This window comes from Culex quinquefasciatus, chromosome 1 (genome assembly GCF_015732765.1).
Source record: "Culex quinquefasciatus strain JHB chromosome 1, VPISU_Cqui_1.0_pri_paternal, whole genome shotgun sequence".
Taxonomy (NCBI): domain Eukaryota; kingdom Metazoa; phylum Arthropoda; class Insecta; order Diptera; family Culicidae; genus Culex; species Culex quinquefasciatus.
In genome coordinates, this window is record NC_051861.1 from 104603049 (window position 1) to 104619497 (window position 16449).

General features: G+C 46.9%; 4 protein-coding genes across 5 annotated transcripts in view; 2 read left to right on the forward strand and 2 right to left on the reverse strand.

The window, feature by feature from the left end:
• LOC6054812 (ubiquinone biosynthesis monooxygenase COQ6, mitochondrial) overlaps positions 1-2033 on the reverse strand; it is a 40279-nt gene extending 38246 nt beyond the window's left edge. For both annotated transcript variants that reach the window (XR_005279128.1, XM_038267104.1), the window contains exons 1-2: positions 1741-2033; positions 1204-1634 (exon numbers count right to left, since the gene is read on the reverse strand). Coding sequence is in view for 1 of the 2 variants with exons in the window: in XM_038267104.1 (XP_038123032.1) it covers positions 1204-1634; positions 1741-1924 (615 nt within the window). In the remaining variant the exon portion in view is untranslated. The remainder of the gene's footprint in view (positions 1-1203; positions 1635-1740) is intronic.
• A 5378-nt stretch (positions 2034-7411) lies between these two features.
• On the forward strand, positions 7412-11624 carry LOC119765046 (gastrula zinc finger protein XlCGF57.1-like). Its single transcript, XM_038248114.1, has 3 exons — positions 7412-7619; positions 7693-8796; positions 11053-11624. The coding sequence occupies exons 1-3, from the start codon at positions 7503-7505 to the stop codon at positions 11596-11598; spliced, it is 1767 nt and encodes a 588-aa protein (XP_038104042.1). The 5' UTR covers positions 7412-7502; the 3' UTR covers positions 11599-11624.
• Positions 11625-11635: 11 nt separating this feature from the next.
• LOC119765047 (zinc finger protein 761-like) lies at positions 11636-13463 on the reverse strand. Its single transcript, XM_038248115.1, has 3 exons — positions 13051-13463; positions 12766-12991; positions 11636-12525 (listed from the first exon to the last, which is right to left on the reverse strand). The coding sequence occupies exons 1-3, from the start codon at positions 13401-13403 to the stop codon at positions 11695-11697; spliced, it is 1410 nt and encodes a 469-aa protein (XP_038104043.1). The 5' UTR covers positions 13404-13463; the 3' UTR covers positions 11636-11694.
• A 78-nt stretch (positions 13464-13541) lies between these two features.
• LOC6051662 (zinc finger protein 271) lies at positions 13542-16128 on the forward strand. The gene is made up of 2 exons (XM_038248843.1): positions 13542-13596; positions 13682-16128. Exon 2 carries the CDS (start codon positions 13689-13691, stop codon positions 16062-16064), a length of 2376 nt encoding a protein of 791 aa, XP_038104771.1. The 5' UTR covers positions 13542-13596; positions 13682-13688; the 3' UTR covers positions 16065-16128.
• Positions 16129-16449: the final 321 nt, after the last annotated feature.

A 16449-nucleotide genomic window follows, 5' to 3' on the forward strand; every position in this document is an offset into this window, starting at 1 on the left:
TTCTTAAATTCTTAAATTCTTAAATTCTTAAATTTAAATTTTAAATTTAAATTCTTAAATTTAAATTCTTAAATTTTAAATTTTAAATTCTTAAATTTTAAATTCTTAAATTCTTAAATTTAAATTTTAAATTTTAAATTCTTAAATTTTAAATTTAAATTCTTAAAATTCTTAAATTTAAATTCTTAAATTTTAAATTTTAAATTTAAATTTTAAATTTTAATTTAAATTCTTAAATTTAAATTTAAATTCTTAAATTTAAATTCTTAAATTCTTAAATTCTTAAATTCTTAAATTCTTAAATTCTTAAATTCTTAAATTTAAATTCTTAAATTTAAATTTAAATTTAAATTCTTAAATTCTTAAATTCTTAAATTTTAAATTTTAAATTTAAATTTAAATTCTTAAATTTAAATTCTTAAATTCTTAAATTTAAATTCTTAAATTTTAAATTCTTAAATTCTTAAATTTTAAATTCTTAAATTTAAATTCTTAAATTTTAAATTTTAAATTTAAATTTAAATTCTTAAATTTAAATTCTTAAATTCTTAAATTTAAATTCTTAAATTTAAATTCTTAAATTCTTAAATTTTAAATTTTAAATTTTAAATTTAAATTCTTAAATTCTTAAATTCTTAAATTTAAATTCTTAAATTCTTAAATTTAAATTCTTAAATTTTAAATTTTAAATTCTTAAATTCTTAAATTCTTAAATTTAAATTTTAAATTCTTAAATTCTTAAATTCTTAAATTTTAAATTTAAATTCTTAAATTCTTAAATTCTTAAATTCTTAAATTCTTAAATTTTTAAATTCTTAAATGCTTAAATTCTTAAATTCTTAAATTCTTAAATTCTTAAATTCTTAAATTCTTAAATTCTTAAATGCTTAAATTCTGAAATTCTTAAATTCTTAAAAATTCTTCAAGTTCTTAATTTTAGGTTTTTGGAATTGTTGTCTGAAAAGGACCGTTTTGTTCAAAATTATGATCCGCAAAGCGCTGAAGATGTAAAGCGTTTTTTTTTTCATTTTTCTGGTGGTGCTGCTTGCTCAACAGAGCAGTGATGACTGAAGCACGGATCGAGCACCATCCGTCACCGGACAGCTTGGATTTTTTTTGCTTTTTGTGCTCTCCCTGGTTTTTCCGGCGACCGAACCGACCCGACTTGAAAACTACAAAAAAAAAAATCTTGTTCGTACTTACCAACAGCTCGCACTTGATCCTGCCGCCGTTGCTCAGCTGCACCGTGCTAGCGTCCGCTCCGTCGCGCATCAAACTGCACGACTCCATCCTGGCACCGTACCGAATCTCCACGCTCTTGACCGTTTCCAGCTGCCGGTACACACTGGCCAGCAGCACGTCGTTTTCCACAATCCAGGAAATGTTCTCCGCCAGATCGTCGTAGTTGAACGTGATCTGCGCATCGGAACACGCGTCCCATACCTGCATCTTCAGCACCGGTTTGACCCGGGTCGCCTCAATCTGGGGCCACGCACCGATCGCCTTCATCAACCGGTGCGTTCCCTTGCTGATGGCCGACACCCGGTTGCTGTAGGTGGCCGTCGAGGGCTGCTTAAAACCCGGGGCGGCCTCCAGCAGCAGGATTCGTCGGTCCGAGAGGCGCGGGTTTTTGCCTGGAAGGAAAATTATAGCATCATTCCGCCATTATGGTAAATTTGACGTTTGTTCGGTGTTATGGCATTCCGCGTTCTTCTAACGCAATTTCCGCAAACTTCCTACCAAGTGCACAGGCCAGTGTCGTGCCAACCATTCCGCCGCCGGCGATCACAATATCAAAGTGTTCCGCCGGATTTTCACCGGCACTTTCCGTAGCCGCGACCGCGCTCAAACAGCGCCACTGGACCGGCACCAGAAACGGCTTCCGGAGCACACTCCGCGAAAAACTACCGACTAGCGACGTCATATTTTGTCGCGGCACTACTTTTCGATCCGAAATGAATACCGGAATTTGGAAAATCACGATTTGCACAGACCACCGCACAGATGTTTCGCAATATTTGTCAACAGTAAACAAAAAAAGAAAGTTTTTTGTTTTGATTTGTGTCAGGTCGGCGTGTTTCACTTCCCTCGTGGGATTGGCCGATTTCGTCGAAAATTATTTTGTAAAAATTGTGAAACAAAAAGGTTTGTTTGAATATCTAGATTAAATTTATCATTCTCTAGTCGTCTTTCCAATCGTCAACAACTCGTCGAACGCAAGGGGCTGGAAACTCTAATATTACTTAGGAACGATATTAGGTTTTACGCCGTGACGTCATTTGACAGCTCGTGTGCACTGTTTACATGGTCTTCGTCGATTGTCGACGAATTTCCCCGAACAAAATCGACGACCGCATCGAACTGTGCTAAGTCCATGTAAACAGTGCACTCTTTCTAACCTCCAAATCGAGTCGGCGTAAAACCTAATTCTAGTATACTTGTTAGTATACTAACCGAAAAGCAGTAAACTGTTAGTATATTATGATACTCTCAGTAGATTGGTAAGTATACTGGCGATATGTAAAGTAATGGCCTATCTACAATCACTTAGCTTAGAACATCTAAGTAAAGTAGTTACTTACGAAAGTCTGCAACTTACGTTCGTCATCCACAATCAACTTAGAAAACTTGCTGGGCTGATATACGTTGCTATGCAGTTGTTTGTTTACCTTTGATATGGAAACGTCAACTTACCGTAGATTTTGAAATTTTCCAAACCAAACGTCAGTTTCTAATTTGATTACTTTTCCATTGTAGAAACTCAGATTCATTTCCATTGATTCAAATTCCTAAGCTAAGTGAAATTTTCTAAGCTAAGTGATTGTAGATAGGCCATAAATAATAAGTATACTTACATATATTTTGATATACTGGTTAACATAATAATTATAGCCCTAAGAGTTTCCAACCCCTTGGTCGAACGTCACTCCCTGTTCAACTTTCGTTGGGTTTGGTCGTCTTTCGAGCTAGCTTAGCGCGTTTGACGGTGTTTTGTTAACTTTCGCCGACGGCCATGGCGGCGGCCGCGACGGTGGAGAGTGAGTGGACGGAGCACAGGGCTGAGAATGGAAGGACGTTCTACTGGAACGCGGCCTTGAGGAAAAGTGTGTGGGAGAAACCGGACGGGTTTCAACCCAAGACGCAGGCGGCGACGGGCATGGAGGTGGAAGACTCCGAAGGAGGAGGAGAGGACGGGGGCGAATTTCGTCCCGTGGTCAAGGTTCGCCGCAGGAAGGCTAAGGAGGAGATCAACGTCGGCGATAGCGGCAACGACGGCGATGTGGAGAAACTGCTAAGCAACAACAAGTTCAGCCCGCTAGCGGAGGAGAGCAACAACAACAATGCGAACCCAGCAGCAGAAAAAACCATCCCCGTGGTACCAGCAACCGGCAAGTCGGCCGGGGAGAAGAAGCAGCCGCCGCTGGTGGTGAAAGAAATGAGCTTCGCCCGCCTTGCGAAGGTGATGTCGTCGTGTGATGTCCAGCCGGAACACAAACTGACGCGGTACGGCACAAAAATTACGTGCTTCTCGAGCGACGACTTCGACACGGTGCAAGCCCACCTGACGAAGAACAAGGTGCAGTTCTACACGCACGGAAAGCGCAGTGCGAGACCGCACCGGGTAGTAATGCGAGGTCTCCCGAACGTGGAATCGGATTACATCAAGGAGCTGCTCAAGACGGAACATCAGCTGGACGTCTTGGCAGTACACGCCATCAGGCGGAAGCAGCAGCTTCCCGCCATCGATGAGACGCCTTTCATCGTGCTCTTCTCCAAGGGGCACACCAGTCTGAAGGAGTTGAGTAGCAAGGTAAAGAAAGTGGGACCAGTCGTCGTCCGGTGGGTGGCCTACCGGAACAAAGAACCGCACGTGACCCAGTGCAAGAACTGCTTGCAGTTCGGTCACGGAACCAGTAACTGCCATCTCAAGCCCAGGTGCAGCAGCTGTGGGGGTCCCCACAACACAGAAAAGTGCAAAGCAGAAGAAACGCAAGCCAAGAAATGTGTCAACTGTTCTGGATCCCACGAGGGTCTGGACCGCAGCTGTCCCAAACGTGCGCAGTTCATCCAGTCGAGGCAGCAGGCGTCCAAGCCGAAGCCGCCAGCATGGAAGAATGACAAACAGACTCCTGCAGGAGCCGTGTTTACCCCGGCGGATTTTCCTCCGCTATCTGGAGCGGTACCGGAAGATAAACATCCTCGTCCCGCAGGAAGAAGTCAAGGAAATACTGGCGCCGACGCCGGTGCAACCCCGAAGGAGCAACAAGGTGAACGGATGCTGTACAGCGAGTCGGAGCTGTGGGCCATTTACCGAGAATACAGAGTTCGCTTGAGGCAGTGCAAGACACCCGAGGAACAGATTGACGTGATCGCACACTTGCTGACACATGGCACGAGAAAATGATCATCTGATTCAGTTACGTTTTTTTTATTATTTATTATTTGTTGTATTTTTGATCCTCGGTCCTAACCTGGTCGTAGCACCTAAAAGGACCTAATAAAAATAAGTTGAGAAGAAAAAAAAAAGATTAAATTTATATTTTTTTTAGTGCTTTATCTCTGTTTTGAAGTTTAATTCTAGAGTCTTAAAAAAAGTTCCTTAACAGGCAATAGCTTATAGGTCTTGTTATAGGTCCTTTAAAAAAAACTCGAAATGTTAAAGTGTAAACAAAGAGTTCATCCTGCTCGTTGCTAATGTAAACAATGTTTTGCTTGATTTTAAATTGGGTCCAAAAATGGAGCTTAGATTGCTGATATTATTGTTTGCAGCGATAAAGCTTATTTTTCTGAGTACAATGACCCTTTGTACGATCACAAAGAGTTTAAAATGGATTTTTAAATCAATTTTTTAAAATTAACCTCGCGGTCCTTCTTGACAGAAAAGCTCCTACTTGACAGCTCGTTCCAAGGGGACCATAGTTGATCCATCGAAAAAATGTTGTCTTGTCATAAACATTTTTTGGATTAAAATGAAAAAAAGTGATCAGAAATGGTTTTGACAAAGAACTTTGTCCTAAGGGCACTGTCTACGGGTGTCAATCCAAAATTTCGCGAAGCGAAAGTGTAACGATTTGTGTAATCGTTTAAACGCTTATATCTTCCACCCAATTCAAGCAATCTGCATGCTTTATCCACCAAACGAAAGGGGAAGTCTTAAATTGCAAGTAGACTACCTCACAAAGTTGATAAAACTTTGTTAAAGTACTCAAAAGTTAAGATGAAAAATAAAAATTCAGACCGGGAAAATCCCGGTCGCTGATTGGTTGAGCGCAACCTTTCCCGAACACATTAATCAGATTCAAGTATCTAGCACTTAGCAAATTTTGCTCTCTGCCACTGCTTCGAAAGCGTCGAGCCGTCACAGCCAAGCGAGGTTATAAAGAGCGCCGTGCCGCCGGTTGAAGCTCAAACGAGTCCGAAGCTTTGCACGAGGAGGATCGAGAAGCAGCAGCAGCACAGCAGAGCCGCCGAGAGGAAGGAGAGATTGAAAAATTGGAAAGAGAGGCAGAGCAGGCGCGGGAGGGAAAATTGCCGGCAACTTGGAGTGTCATCATCGCATGGTTTTATCATCGTCATAAGACGTTAAAATGGCCCTTTTCAGGGCCAATTCACACGAAAGAGTATTCTTTAAAAATCTGGTTGGGTACGGTAGTGAGTGTTTGTGTGTGCGGAAGGGAAATCGAGTGGCAAGTTTGGGGCTTGAAAGAGCACCAAATTATCAACGCATACACACAAACGCGGGCTGGGGAGCTTCATTTGTGTGCGCCTGGTTTCTGCCGTGCAACTACCCTTCACGAGTTTGCTCATCCGATCGATCTTGGGGAAAATCGATTTTCGATATTAGTGTGGTTCCGCGAACACAATTTTAGTGTGGTTTACTACACACACACACACACACGAGCAAATCCACAGTCGATGGCGCTTTCTTGCTACAAATACACTTGCAACGCACTGTTTGGTGCTCTAGGTGGTGTAGTATGTGTAAAGAGAATGAATAAAAAGATCGGAACCCAATTTTTGCGAAGCGAAATCGTTACGTGGCGATTTCCTCTTCGCAGATTTCCTCCTTTTCCTTCACGCTGATTGGTTGAACAAACCTTTCCCGATCATCCTCTCCGAGAGACGTGAGATTGATGTATCTAAAATCATCTCCACTCAAGCTCATAATTTTCTGACAGCCGAGGAGTCAACATCGAGTGGCAGTTGCAGAATCAGAAGGGACAGCAGAAATTTCCCCCGGTCAACGACGTGGAGAGGTCGCCGAAATGGCTCGGGCCGTCGCAGGAACGGGACGGATTGTCGCTGCAGGCCATCAAGGAAGAACGTTAGGGACCGATGTGGTCAAGCTGCTGATCCCGGAAGGCTCCGGTTAACGGCAACAAGAAGGGGTCTCTGTGTTGATCGAGAACCAGTTCCCTTTGGGTCAAGTTGGTTGTGGTTGCGATAAAGTTTATGGTTTTTGATACTGGACATGAAATTTAACATTTCGGCAGTCGTGACCGCAATCCGGAGGCGGAGGCCCCGCGGATGTTCCGAAGGGGGACATTTGCCGAACCAAAAGAGTTGGGGCAATATGGGTATCAAACTTTATGGTTTTTGATACTGGACATGAAATTTGAAATTTCGGAAGTATTGGCCACAATCTGGAATGGCCGGAGGCCCCGCGGATGTTCCGATGAGGGGACATTTGCCGAACCATAAGAGTTAGGGCAATATGGGTATCAAACTTTATGGTTTTTGATACTGCACATGCATCTGACCATTATCTGAAGTTACGCAGTTAAAATATCATCGCTTATTTTACGCAGGAAGTAATAAATCGATTACTGCGATTGCCTTTTTATTGTGCCGCGGCGAAATTCTGTTTCTGGAAATATAGAATAACTATTTCGAATTCAATTAGAGCCCTTGAAAGGGCAGTTTTAATGTTTCCTGTTCAAATTTACTTTGCTGCCGCCAATTGCTTGCAACAGCCTTGCAAAAACATTTCCGCATCTTGATAACTTTCGAGTGGTGAGGGAAAGTCGATTGATTTCACCTTGATTTCTATTGCAGCTCCATTTGCAATTTCCGTCCCCTTAGTTCGATAGGACGTTGATATTATGTCTTAAAACTATTCACAAAAGAGTTGTCTTATGTAATTATAAGGGAATCATGGGGAAATTTGGACCGGACATTCTTATCGAAAATTTCAACAATCATCTTGCAAAGTTCTTTGTCATACTGGTCATGTGTAACATAACCACCTGCACCTTTTTAATGGTGTTTTTTACCGTTGTACATAAAAATTGACAAAGGGCCAATTGATTAAATTTGATTCGTTTCGATTTTTTGTCACAGTCTATTCTGCCATTTGAAAATTCGACCAAATCCAACAAGCCCATCTTTGTCAAAACAAACAGCTGTCAAAATTACTCTCAAATCAGACAAAAAGACAAAAACAACGTGAGAATCGTGAAAAATTTAAGTGTTTTTTAGAAAAAATTCAAAATAGTGAAAAAATGGAGATATTCCAAACAATTTGCCGCATCTGCGAGTCCCAGGAGAACCTGTGCGATCTGACGAACAAGCTGAACTTGGCCGTCGCGGACAAGCTCGCCTCGCTCACCACAATTCGGGTAAGTTTTGTTGCCTTCAATCCTTCTGCCTGGGAAGAGTGTTGACCGTAACTTTAACGCGTTCATCCGCCAGATCCAGGACGACGATCCCCTACCCCGGTGCATCTGCGTCCAGTGCGTCAACACGCTGAACGTGGCGTACGAATTTCTGCTGCGCTGCGAAGCTGCCGAGCAGCGGCTGCAGGACCAGATTCGGGCCCACTTGAAGTTGGAAGGGAGCGTGGAGGGGGAATTGGTGGTGGAAGAGGAGGAGGAGGACGGCCGGACCGTCGAGTACGTGATGGAGATTCGGGATGATGTGGGTCTGCCGGAGGAGGAGGAGCAGGGAGATGGATTGATTGTGGAGGCGCAGGATCAGGATTTGGAAGTGGAGGCACCGCTTGGAGAGGTGATCGGGATCATTGAGGAGCAGAAGGTGGAGGGGAGTGAGGTTGAGAGCGGGGTGGACGTGCTATACAGTGCGGTTCCGGTGAAGTACGCCATTGAGGAGTATCTGGAGGAGCAAGAAGTTCAGGAGGACGACATTTGCTTCGAGCAGGAAGACGAAGAAGGGAGTTTGGAGGAGCCGAAGGTCGAACGGAACGCCCACGACAAGCGGTTCCACTGCGAAACGTGCGAGGCCAGCTTCGAGAAGTGCACGGAACTGTATCAGCACGTGAAAACCCACGGCAAGGAGCGGTACAAATGCCGAGAGTGCGACCGGTGGTTCTCCCGGCGGGCTCACCTCCAAAGTCACGAAGTCATTCACACCGGCGAGCGTAACTTCTCCTGCCAGAACTGTCCCAACTCGTACAAGAGCAGTCGGAACCTGCGCCGACACATCAAGAGTGTTCACCTGGGCGAGCGCCGGTTCGTGTGCGATCTTTGCGGGAAGGAGTTTTCGCAAAAAACGGTCCTCGAAGCGCACCACTCGACCCACATCCAGGAGCGCAACTACTCGTGCGAGACGTGCTGCAAGCGGTTCAAGTCCAACAAGCTGCTCAAACTGCACGCCGTACGGCACACGCGGCCGGAACAGCAAAGAAATGACCGGAAGCCCAAGACGCTGGTGCCGGCCGAGTGCGACGTGTGCCACAAAATGTACACGAATCTGCGCAGCCACAAGCAGGTCCACTCGGAAGCGAAGATCTTGTGCACGTTCTGCGGGAAGAACTTCAAGATTATGGCGCATTTGAAGGTGAGGTTTCGTTGTGGGGTTGTAATTGTAGTTGTATCATTTCAGGAAGGTCAGTACATCACGGCACGAACGAGTTTCAACACTTCAATTCTCGCTTCAAGTCATCGTTTCCAGAACCATCTTAAAACATATTAACAGATCATCGAATGATGGCTACAACCAACCGCCGTAAAACCCAAGTGCAGAGAGCTCCAGATGCGATCCTATCCGAACGCCGACCCTTTTTTCGGGGAACCAAAGATTGGAAACTAGGGACGTGGAACTGCAGATCTCTCAACTTCGATGGGAGCGACCGCATTCTTTCCAACGAACATTGGGTGGTATCCAGTCAACGACAGAAAGTGCCGGTTGAGAATCATGGGCCGACTCTTCAATCTGAGCATCAGTAACGTGCATAGTCCGCTCATGGAAAGCGATGGCGATGACATCGACGCTTTCTACGAGCTTCTTGACCGCGAGTACAGAAAGTATCCAAAACAATACGTCAAGATTGTCATCAGCGACTTAAACGCTCAAGTTGGCCAGGAGAAGGAGTTTAGATCGGTTGCTGGGGAGTTCAGCGCCCACCAGCAGACGAACAAGAACGACTCATCGATTCCGCTAACTCTCGAAACATGACCATACGTAGTACCTTCTTCAAGCACAGTCCCTCCGCCAGTACACCTGGAGATCACCAAAAGACACGCCCAGAGCGGTATAGTCTGGAGCGACTTACGGACCATGAGGTCGCTACCAAATACGCGCAGGTACTCGAAGCTGCGTTGCCAGTCCAAAGTGAGCTCGCCGAAGGCCCTCTGGAAGCCTGCTGGAGCCATATGGAAGCAACCATCAACGGCATCGAGTGCCAACGGGTACGTGGATCGAGTTTGACGGAATGTCTGGTTTGATGAGGAATGTCAAGCGATTTGGGACAAAAACACAAGACAAATAGCTGCTACATATCACACAAAATACAAATAGTTTGACAGACAGCAAACCAATCCCTTCCGGGATATGAAGTGCCGCTTAAAAGAACTGGAGTGCCAGGACATGGAGCAGATGTATCGCTTCAACGAAACGTCTAAGTTCTACAAGAAACGTATCCAATCCCGGACTGGCTTCATGCCGCGAGCTGAAATGTGTCGGGACTTATCCATCCTTAGACGGAAGAATCTTGATGGACGTGCGTGAGGTGATCGAACGCTGGAAGCAGCACTTCGATGAGCACCTGAATGGGGAAAACGTCGTCGGTTTTGGCGAACGAGAGAATTTTTAATCCGATCTACAAGAAAGGGGACAAGTTGGAATGTGAGAACTATCGAGCCTTCACTCTACAGAGTGAAAGATGAGTGAGCTGACCAGAATGGTGAAATCAACGATGGATGGTTCACGGTCCAGCGTGAAGATCTCGGGTCCGATCCAAGCAAATATGCCTCTGTTTCATCATTGGCAATGGCCTCTGCTTTAACACTGGGCTTCAACATTCGGGCACAATTATCAGCCGGTCCAGCCAGTTCATCTGCTATCCAACGACATGGACATTGTCGGCAGAACGTTCGAGGAGGTGACTAGTACACTGTACACTGGATTGAAGCGAGAAGCGGATAAGGTTTGATTGAGGGTGAATGTGGCACAGGCGAAGTACCAGCTGGCAGGAAAAACCGAGTTCCTTGGGGTTCGCATAGGACCGAGCGTGACGATCGACAGGGTCTTCCGAAGTCGTGTTGGAGTTTGTGTACCTTGAATCGTTAGTTACGTTGGACAACAACTGCAGCAGGGAGTTTTGGAGGAGTATCATCACCGGTAGTCGTGCTTACTATAGACTCCACAAGACCTTAAGGTCTGGTTACCTTTCCCAGCGTACAAAGTGCACCATGTACGAAAAGTTGATAGTTCCGGTCGTTTTCTACGGACCCGCGAAAGACCTGTAAACGCTTGAGGAGTTTGAACGGCGAGTGCTAAAGACGTTCTTTGGCGGATTGCGTGAGAACAATGTAAGGAGGAGAAGGATGAACCACGAGCTGACGCAACTCTCTGAACGTTGGTGTCTAATTCAGAGCCGGTTGGAACGCGGTGGAGAGGGTGCGGAATTGTAGAGAAGCAGCCCAGGACCGAGTTAGAAGGCCACGCATCTGGAGACAGCTCATGACCCGGGGATTGAAGAAGAAGAAAATTAGTTGTACAGCATCTTGATGACGGATTCCTTGTAGAGTGTCTTACAGATCAAGAAAAACCTACAATTTGTGTAAAGTTCAAACCATTTTCCACCCCTTCCAGGTCCACCTGCGCAGCCACACCAAAGAGCAACCCTACGAGTGCCAACAGTGCAACAAAAAGTTCGGCTACGAATCATCGCTCAAGACGCACCTCCTAGTTCACAGCGACTCCCGGCCCTTCAAGTGCGAACAGTGCGACCAGTCGTTCCGCCAGCTGAACCACCTCAAGGGCCACAAGTTCCTGCACAGCGGCGAGAAGCCCTTCTCGTGCGTAGTCTGCAAGAAGGCGTTCGCACTGCGCGGTAACCTGACCATCCACATGCGCATCCACGGCGACCCGTCCCCGTACCAGTGCCGGCTGTGCGGCGAGGCCAAGCGGTTGAACGACTCGAACGCGCTCAAGCGCCACCTGAAGGCGCATCCGGGCGCGAAGCTAGTCAAGGCGGGCGAGCTGACGGTCATTGTGGACGAGGAGGGGGAGGCGGGTGAGGAGCGAGAGGAGGGAGGTCAGGAGCATGGGGCCGGGCCGATCGAGATCGAGATGTTGCTGCTGGAGGGGGTGCGGGACGGCGTGGACGACGGGGAGGGGCTGTTGTTGGCAAGTTGAGAGGAAACATTGGGTGGAAAGAGAATTTGCGACTTGGTTTGTTATGGATCCGAAAGTTCTTTATTATCTGGTATGGTCTTACAGCGGTTTAAGATTCTAGATTTCCGGTGCTTTTGGTTGCTCAGCGTCCAGCATGCTGTCCAGGTCATCGTCAGCTTCCTTCTCGCTGGAGTTACAATCTCCCTCCAGCGTTGATGTTTGGATGTCCTGGTGGACTTTGTTCATATGTCTGGTCAGTTGACGTTTTTGGGTATAGCTAGAGGGACAGTGCTGACAGTTGAACTTTTTTGGGCCACCGTGAGTGGCCTCATGTTTGTGTAGGAGTATCTGATACCGGAACTCTAAACCGCACGTTTCGCAAACGTAGGTAAGCCTTGGCGCCTTGTGGGTGCTCGCATGTGTCTTGTACGTGCTGTAATCGGTGAACACCTCGGCACAGCGTGTACACTTCCAGGAGAACGGGTTCTGGTGGCCGTACTCGTGGAATTGTAGCGCTTCCTGTGTCGACAACTGTTTCGGACATTTCGAACACTTGTACTTCTGTTTCTCTTCGGTACTCCCCTGACGGCTTCGATGGATGTACAGTCCAAGATCGGAACTAAAGGTCTGGTAGCAGATATTGCACTGGTTGGGATTCTCCTTATCCACTTGACACTTGTGCGGCAGATGGACCTGGTCCGAGTGCAACCGGAGGTCTTCCTCCGTGTCGAACGTTAGTTCACAACCGCAGCAAGTTTTCGTTGAAGCATGCTCGTTAAAATAATGCCTGGTGACCTGTTTCTGGGTGAAGAAATGTTCACCACAAGTCCTACAGCGGAACAATGTCTTGGGCGTCTCTTTGTGTGACTCCAGATATCGTTTTTCCATAAACCGGAAGCAGATGTCGCAAACATCTCTGTCCTTTGTAGCTTTCGGTGGGTTTATCACCACGCAGAAAAATGTTTTGTAGAATCAGCCTGTACGAGGTTTGTTTCAACAAAAATTTTGTTGAATATAATCAACGCCGATTTTGCGTTGAAACAAACCTTGATTTTCTCAATTCCACAAAAATATTTTGTTGTTTTGAAAAAGTTGCTTTGACGTTTAGCGTTGATTCAACAAAAATCTTGATTTTCAAATCAACAAAATGTTTTGTTGATTCAAATATGCCTTATTTTTCTGCGTGACCGCATGCTCTCTCTTGCTATGTTCAAGTATTTCTTCAACGCTGTCGAAGAGCTTATGGCATCCGCAGCAACGTTTTTTGGTGTTTGGAATTTCTTCGAAAACATCCGCTAACATTGATTTGTCCTGCTGAGAATTGGAAGATTCCTCTTCGAGATCTAGCAACTCCGCCTCTGCTTCCTCATCGTAATCGATCTGCTCCCCATGATTCTCCTCGTACACCATCTCCCTACAATACTCAAAAAAGTTCATCACCGAGTCCACCAAACAACGACCCCCGCTACTCACCCCAGCGCGGGCTCCTCCACCTCCATCTTCCAGACCGCACCGAGCTCGAACGTCCCTTCCGGTTCCATCACCACCGCAGCCTCCAGCATTTCGCGCAACTGCCGGTCCGACTGCTGGCACAGCACCCGCACCCGGTAGGCCATTTCCACGTCCATCTGACACTGGAAGCAGCACCACGCCGACAGGCCGGTCTCGTCCGCGCGCACCGCGATGTCCCCGACGAGGGCCACCACCTCGGCGAGGCTGTACCCGTCGGCGACGCGACACTCGAACAGGTTCGAGGACGCTTCCGGCGCGGTCAGAACCGTACAGATGCGGCACACCTCGGACCGGTCCGTTTCGTGGGTGGACATTGCTAGCTTGGGATGTAAACAAACAGTTCAACCGGCTCAACTTTCTGTTGTTCAGACGGTTGACGTTTGTGTTGTGACAGTCAAACAAACGCTTATCGTTTTTATCGTTTCGTTGTGACAGTTTGTCTTCACAAATTGATGAAAACAAACCAAATTTCTTCCAGCAAACAACAAGACCAGTCGACTTTCGCAGGTATGGAACGATCCTTAGCATGAAAAAACACGGACCCGAATCGGAACATGGAATGTACTGAAAACGCTGAACAAATCTGTTGCAGCCGCCCAATGTCCACGCCGGTAATTTGCCGCGTCTGCACGGCACCGACGCCGCCGGACGCCTCCTGGAACCTGTTCGAGTGCCAGGCGGCCGACGGCTACAGTCTCGCCCAGCTGGTCGCCCTCGTCGGCGACATCGAAGTGCGTCCGGACGAGGCGGACCTTTCGGCGTGGTGCTGCGTCCAATGTCAGCTGGACGTGGGAGCGGCGTACCGGGTGCGGGTGCTCTGCCAGGAGTCGGACCGGAAGCTGCGGGAAATGCTGGAGGCGGCGGTCGTTGAGACCAGTTCGGTTTGCCAGATTGAGGAGGATGAAAAGGAGGAATCTTCCACCTTGCAGCACACGGATGCGTTCGAAGAGATTCCAAACACCAAACAACGCTGCTGCGGGTGCCACCAGCTCTTCGACACCGTTGAGGAACTTGTCGCGCATAGTACGGAGCGATACGCGGTTGCCGAAACGCCAATGGCTACAAAGGACAGAGAGGTTTGCGACGTGTGCTACAGGTTGGTGGGCAAGCGGTACATGGAGCTACACAAGCAGTCACCCAAGACGCTGTTCCGCTGCAAGGCTTGTGGTGAGCTGTTTCTCGCCAAGCGGCATGTCACCAGGCATGCGAAAGTTTGCAGCTCCGGTCAGGTGCATTCGCCCCGGAAGGATCAAGCGAACGAAGGGAGCACCGAAGAGAACGCGACATTCAAGTGTTCGCAGTGTAGGAAGAAGTTTAGAACTCAGAAATCGCTACGTGCCCATGAGTACATTCATCATAATTCGTTTTCCCAAAAGTGTACACGCTGTGCTGAGGTTTTCACCGATTTCAACGAGTACAGGACACATTTGAATAGTCACCGGAAGAATAAACATGATGTTCCAAAAAGGCACCAGTGCTTTCACTGCCCGGCTAGCTTTAATCACAAGAGTAGCATGTCTCGACATGTGAAGAAATACCACCTGGAGATTTCGGCATCCGCAGAGAACAACCACAGCCGAACCGAGGATACCGAGGAAGGTGACGATACGTTTGAAGAGGAAGTTGTCTTCAAGATCGAGGTTGAAGAAGCTACGGTAGAACCGGAAGTTGCCCCAGCATCTACAGGAAGTCGAACCGAGGTTACCGAGAGTGGTGAAGATACGATAGAAGGGAATGTTGTCTTGAAGATCGAGGTCGAAGATCCGGTAGAAACACAAGAGTCTCCCGAGGAAGACGAAGATATGTTTGAAGAAGATGATGTCTGCAAGAACGAGGTTGAAGATCCGGCAAAACCACAAGAGACTCCCGAGGAAGACGAAGATACGTTAGATGCAGTCTGGGAGATCAAGGATGGAAGAAAGGTTGATGTTGTAGAAAGCGAGAATGACGACGACGACGACGAAGAGGCCGAATCTTCAGCAGTGGACGACTCACCAGCTCATGAATCGGAACTTTTCCAGGAAATCAAGGCGGTCGACCAGCGCCGCTGCTGCTCCTGCCTGCTAATCTTCCCCAACGAATCAAGCCTGCTTGAGCACGCTGAACAAGTACATAAAGTTGACGATCCTCCGAAGGAGGACGCAGTCAACAACAAGCTCTGTAACGTCTGCTACAAGTTGATCAACAAAACGAATTACGTCCGGCACGGTAGGCTCCCGAAGACACTATTTCGTTGCACAGCTTGCGATGATCTTTTCTTCTCCAAAAAACTCGTCCTAAAACACTACAGATGGGATCATTACAGCCCGCGGAAATGTTGCACCTGCAAACAAAAATTCAAAACCGTAGAAGCCCTTCGCCAGCATTCCAACGAGGTCCACCTCCCAAAAAAGCGCAAACCAGACAAGAACCGCCCGTACAGCTGCAACCTGTGCTACAAAACGTTCAAGAACAAAGGCAGTCGAGACAATCATCGATCGCGAGCGTTCAACTACTTCAGCTGTTCAAAGTGCAGGAAAAGCTTCAGCTTGCTGCGGCAACTCCGGCTGCACGAGGAGACCCACGCGGACCCAACCGTCAACGTCTGCCCGTACTGCGCGAAAGCATTCGACGATCGTATCAAGTGCGAACGGCACGTTCGGGACGTTCACGAGCAGTCGCGGCACCACTGCGAGCCGTGCGGCAAGGCGTACAAGTGCCGCAAGACGCTGATCCGGCACAATATTGTCGAGCATGGCATTCCGGGGCCGTACGCGTGCGATCGCTGTCCGGTGAGCTTTGCGCTGGCAGGGGAAGTCAAGGATCACCGGCGGAAGTTCCATCCGGATGGGGTGGGTTCAAGTGAGGACCAGGCGATGGAGATGGAAGAGGAAGGTGAAGCTAGCTGGGAGTGCAAGTTGGAGGTTGAAGAGCCGAAATTGGGTGGATTTGAAGACAGTGAGGAGGAGGAGGAAGACGATGGAGCGAAGGCATGAGCTTTGTGGGGATGTTGATAGGCGTAGACTTAGCGCAATCGAATAAATTATTTATTTTGGAATGCTTTCTGACTTTTGATATGCTAGTTTGATAACTCCAATTTTCCATATTAAATCACACAAAAGGGCAAAGTAGTTAGTAGACATAACCGGAATTGCACAAGCAAGAAAGGAATAGGAAAAGAGAGAAGCAGAAAGCATGTGCCATCGTGTCACCCGGCTGTTCGAGAGTTGAGTTCGGTATTCTTTCCTAGCAACTTCTTGTTTGTCAACTAACGGTCGCATAAAAAGCAGTATTGTAATTATGTATTTTAAAAATTGTATATCTATACAAAATATTTTTAATATTTTGGATCTGAAATTTCTAAAATAATTTCAATACTGT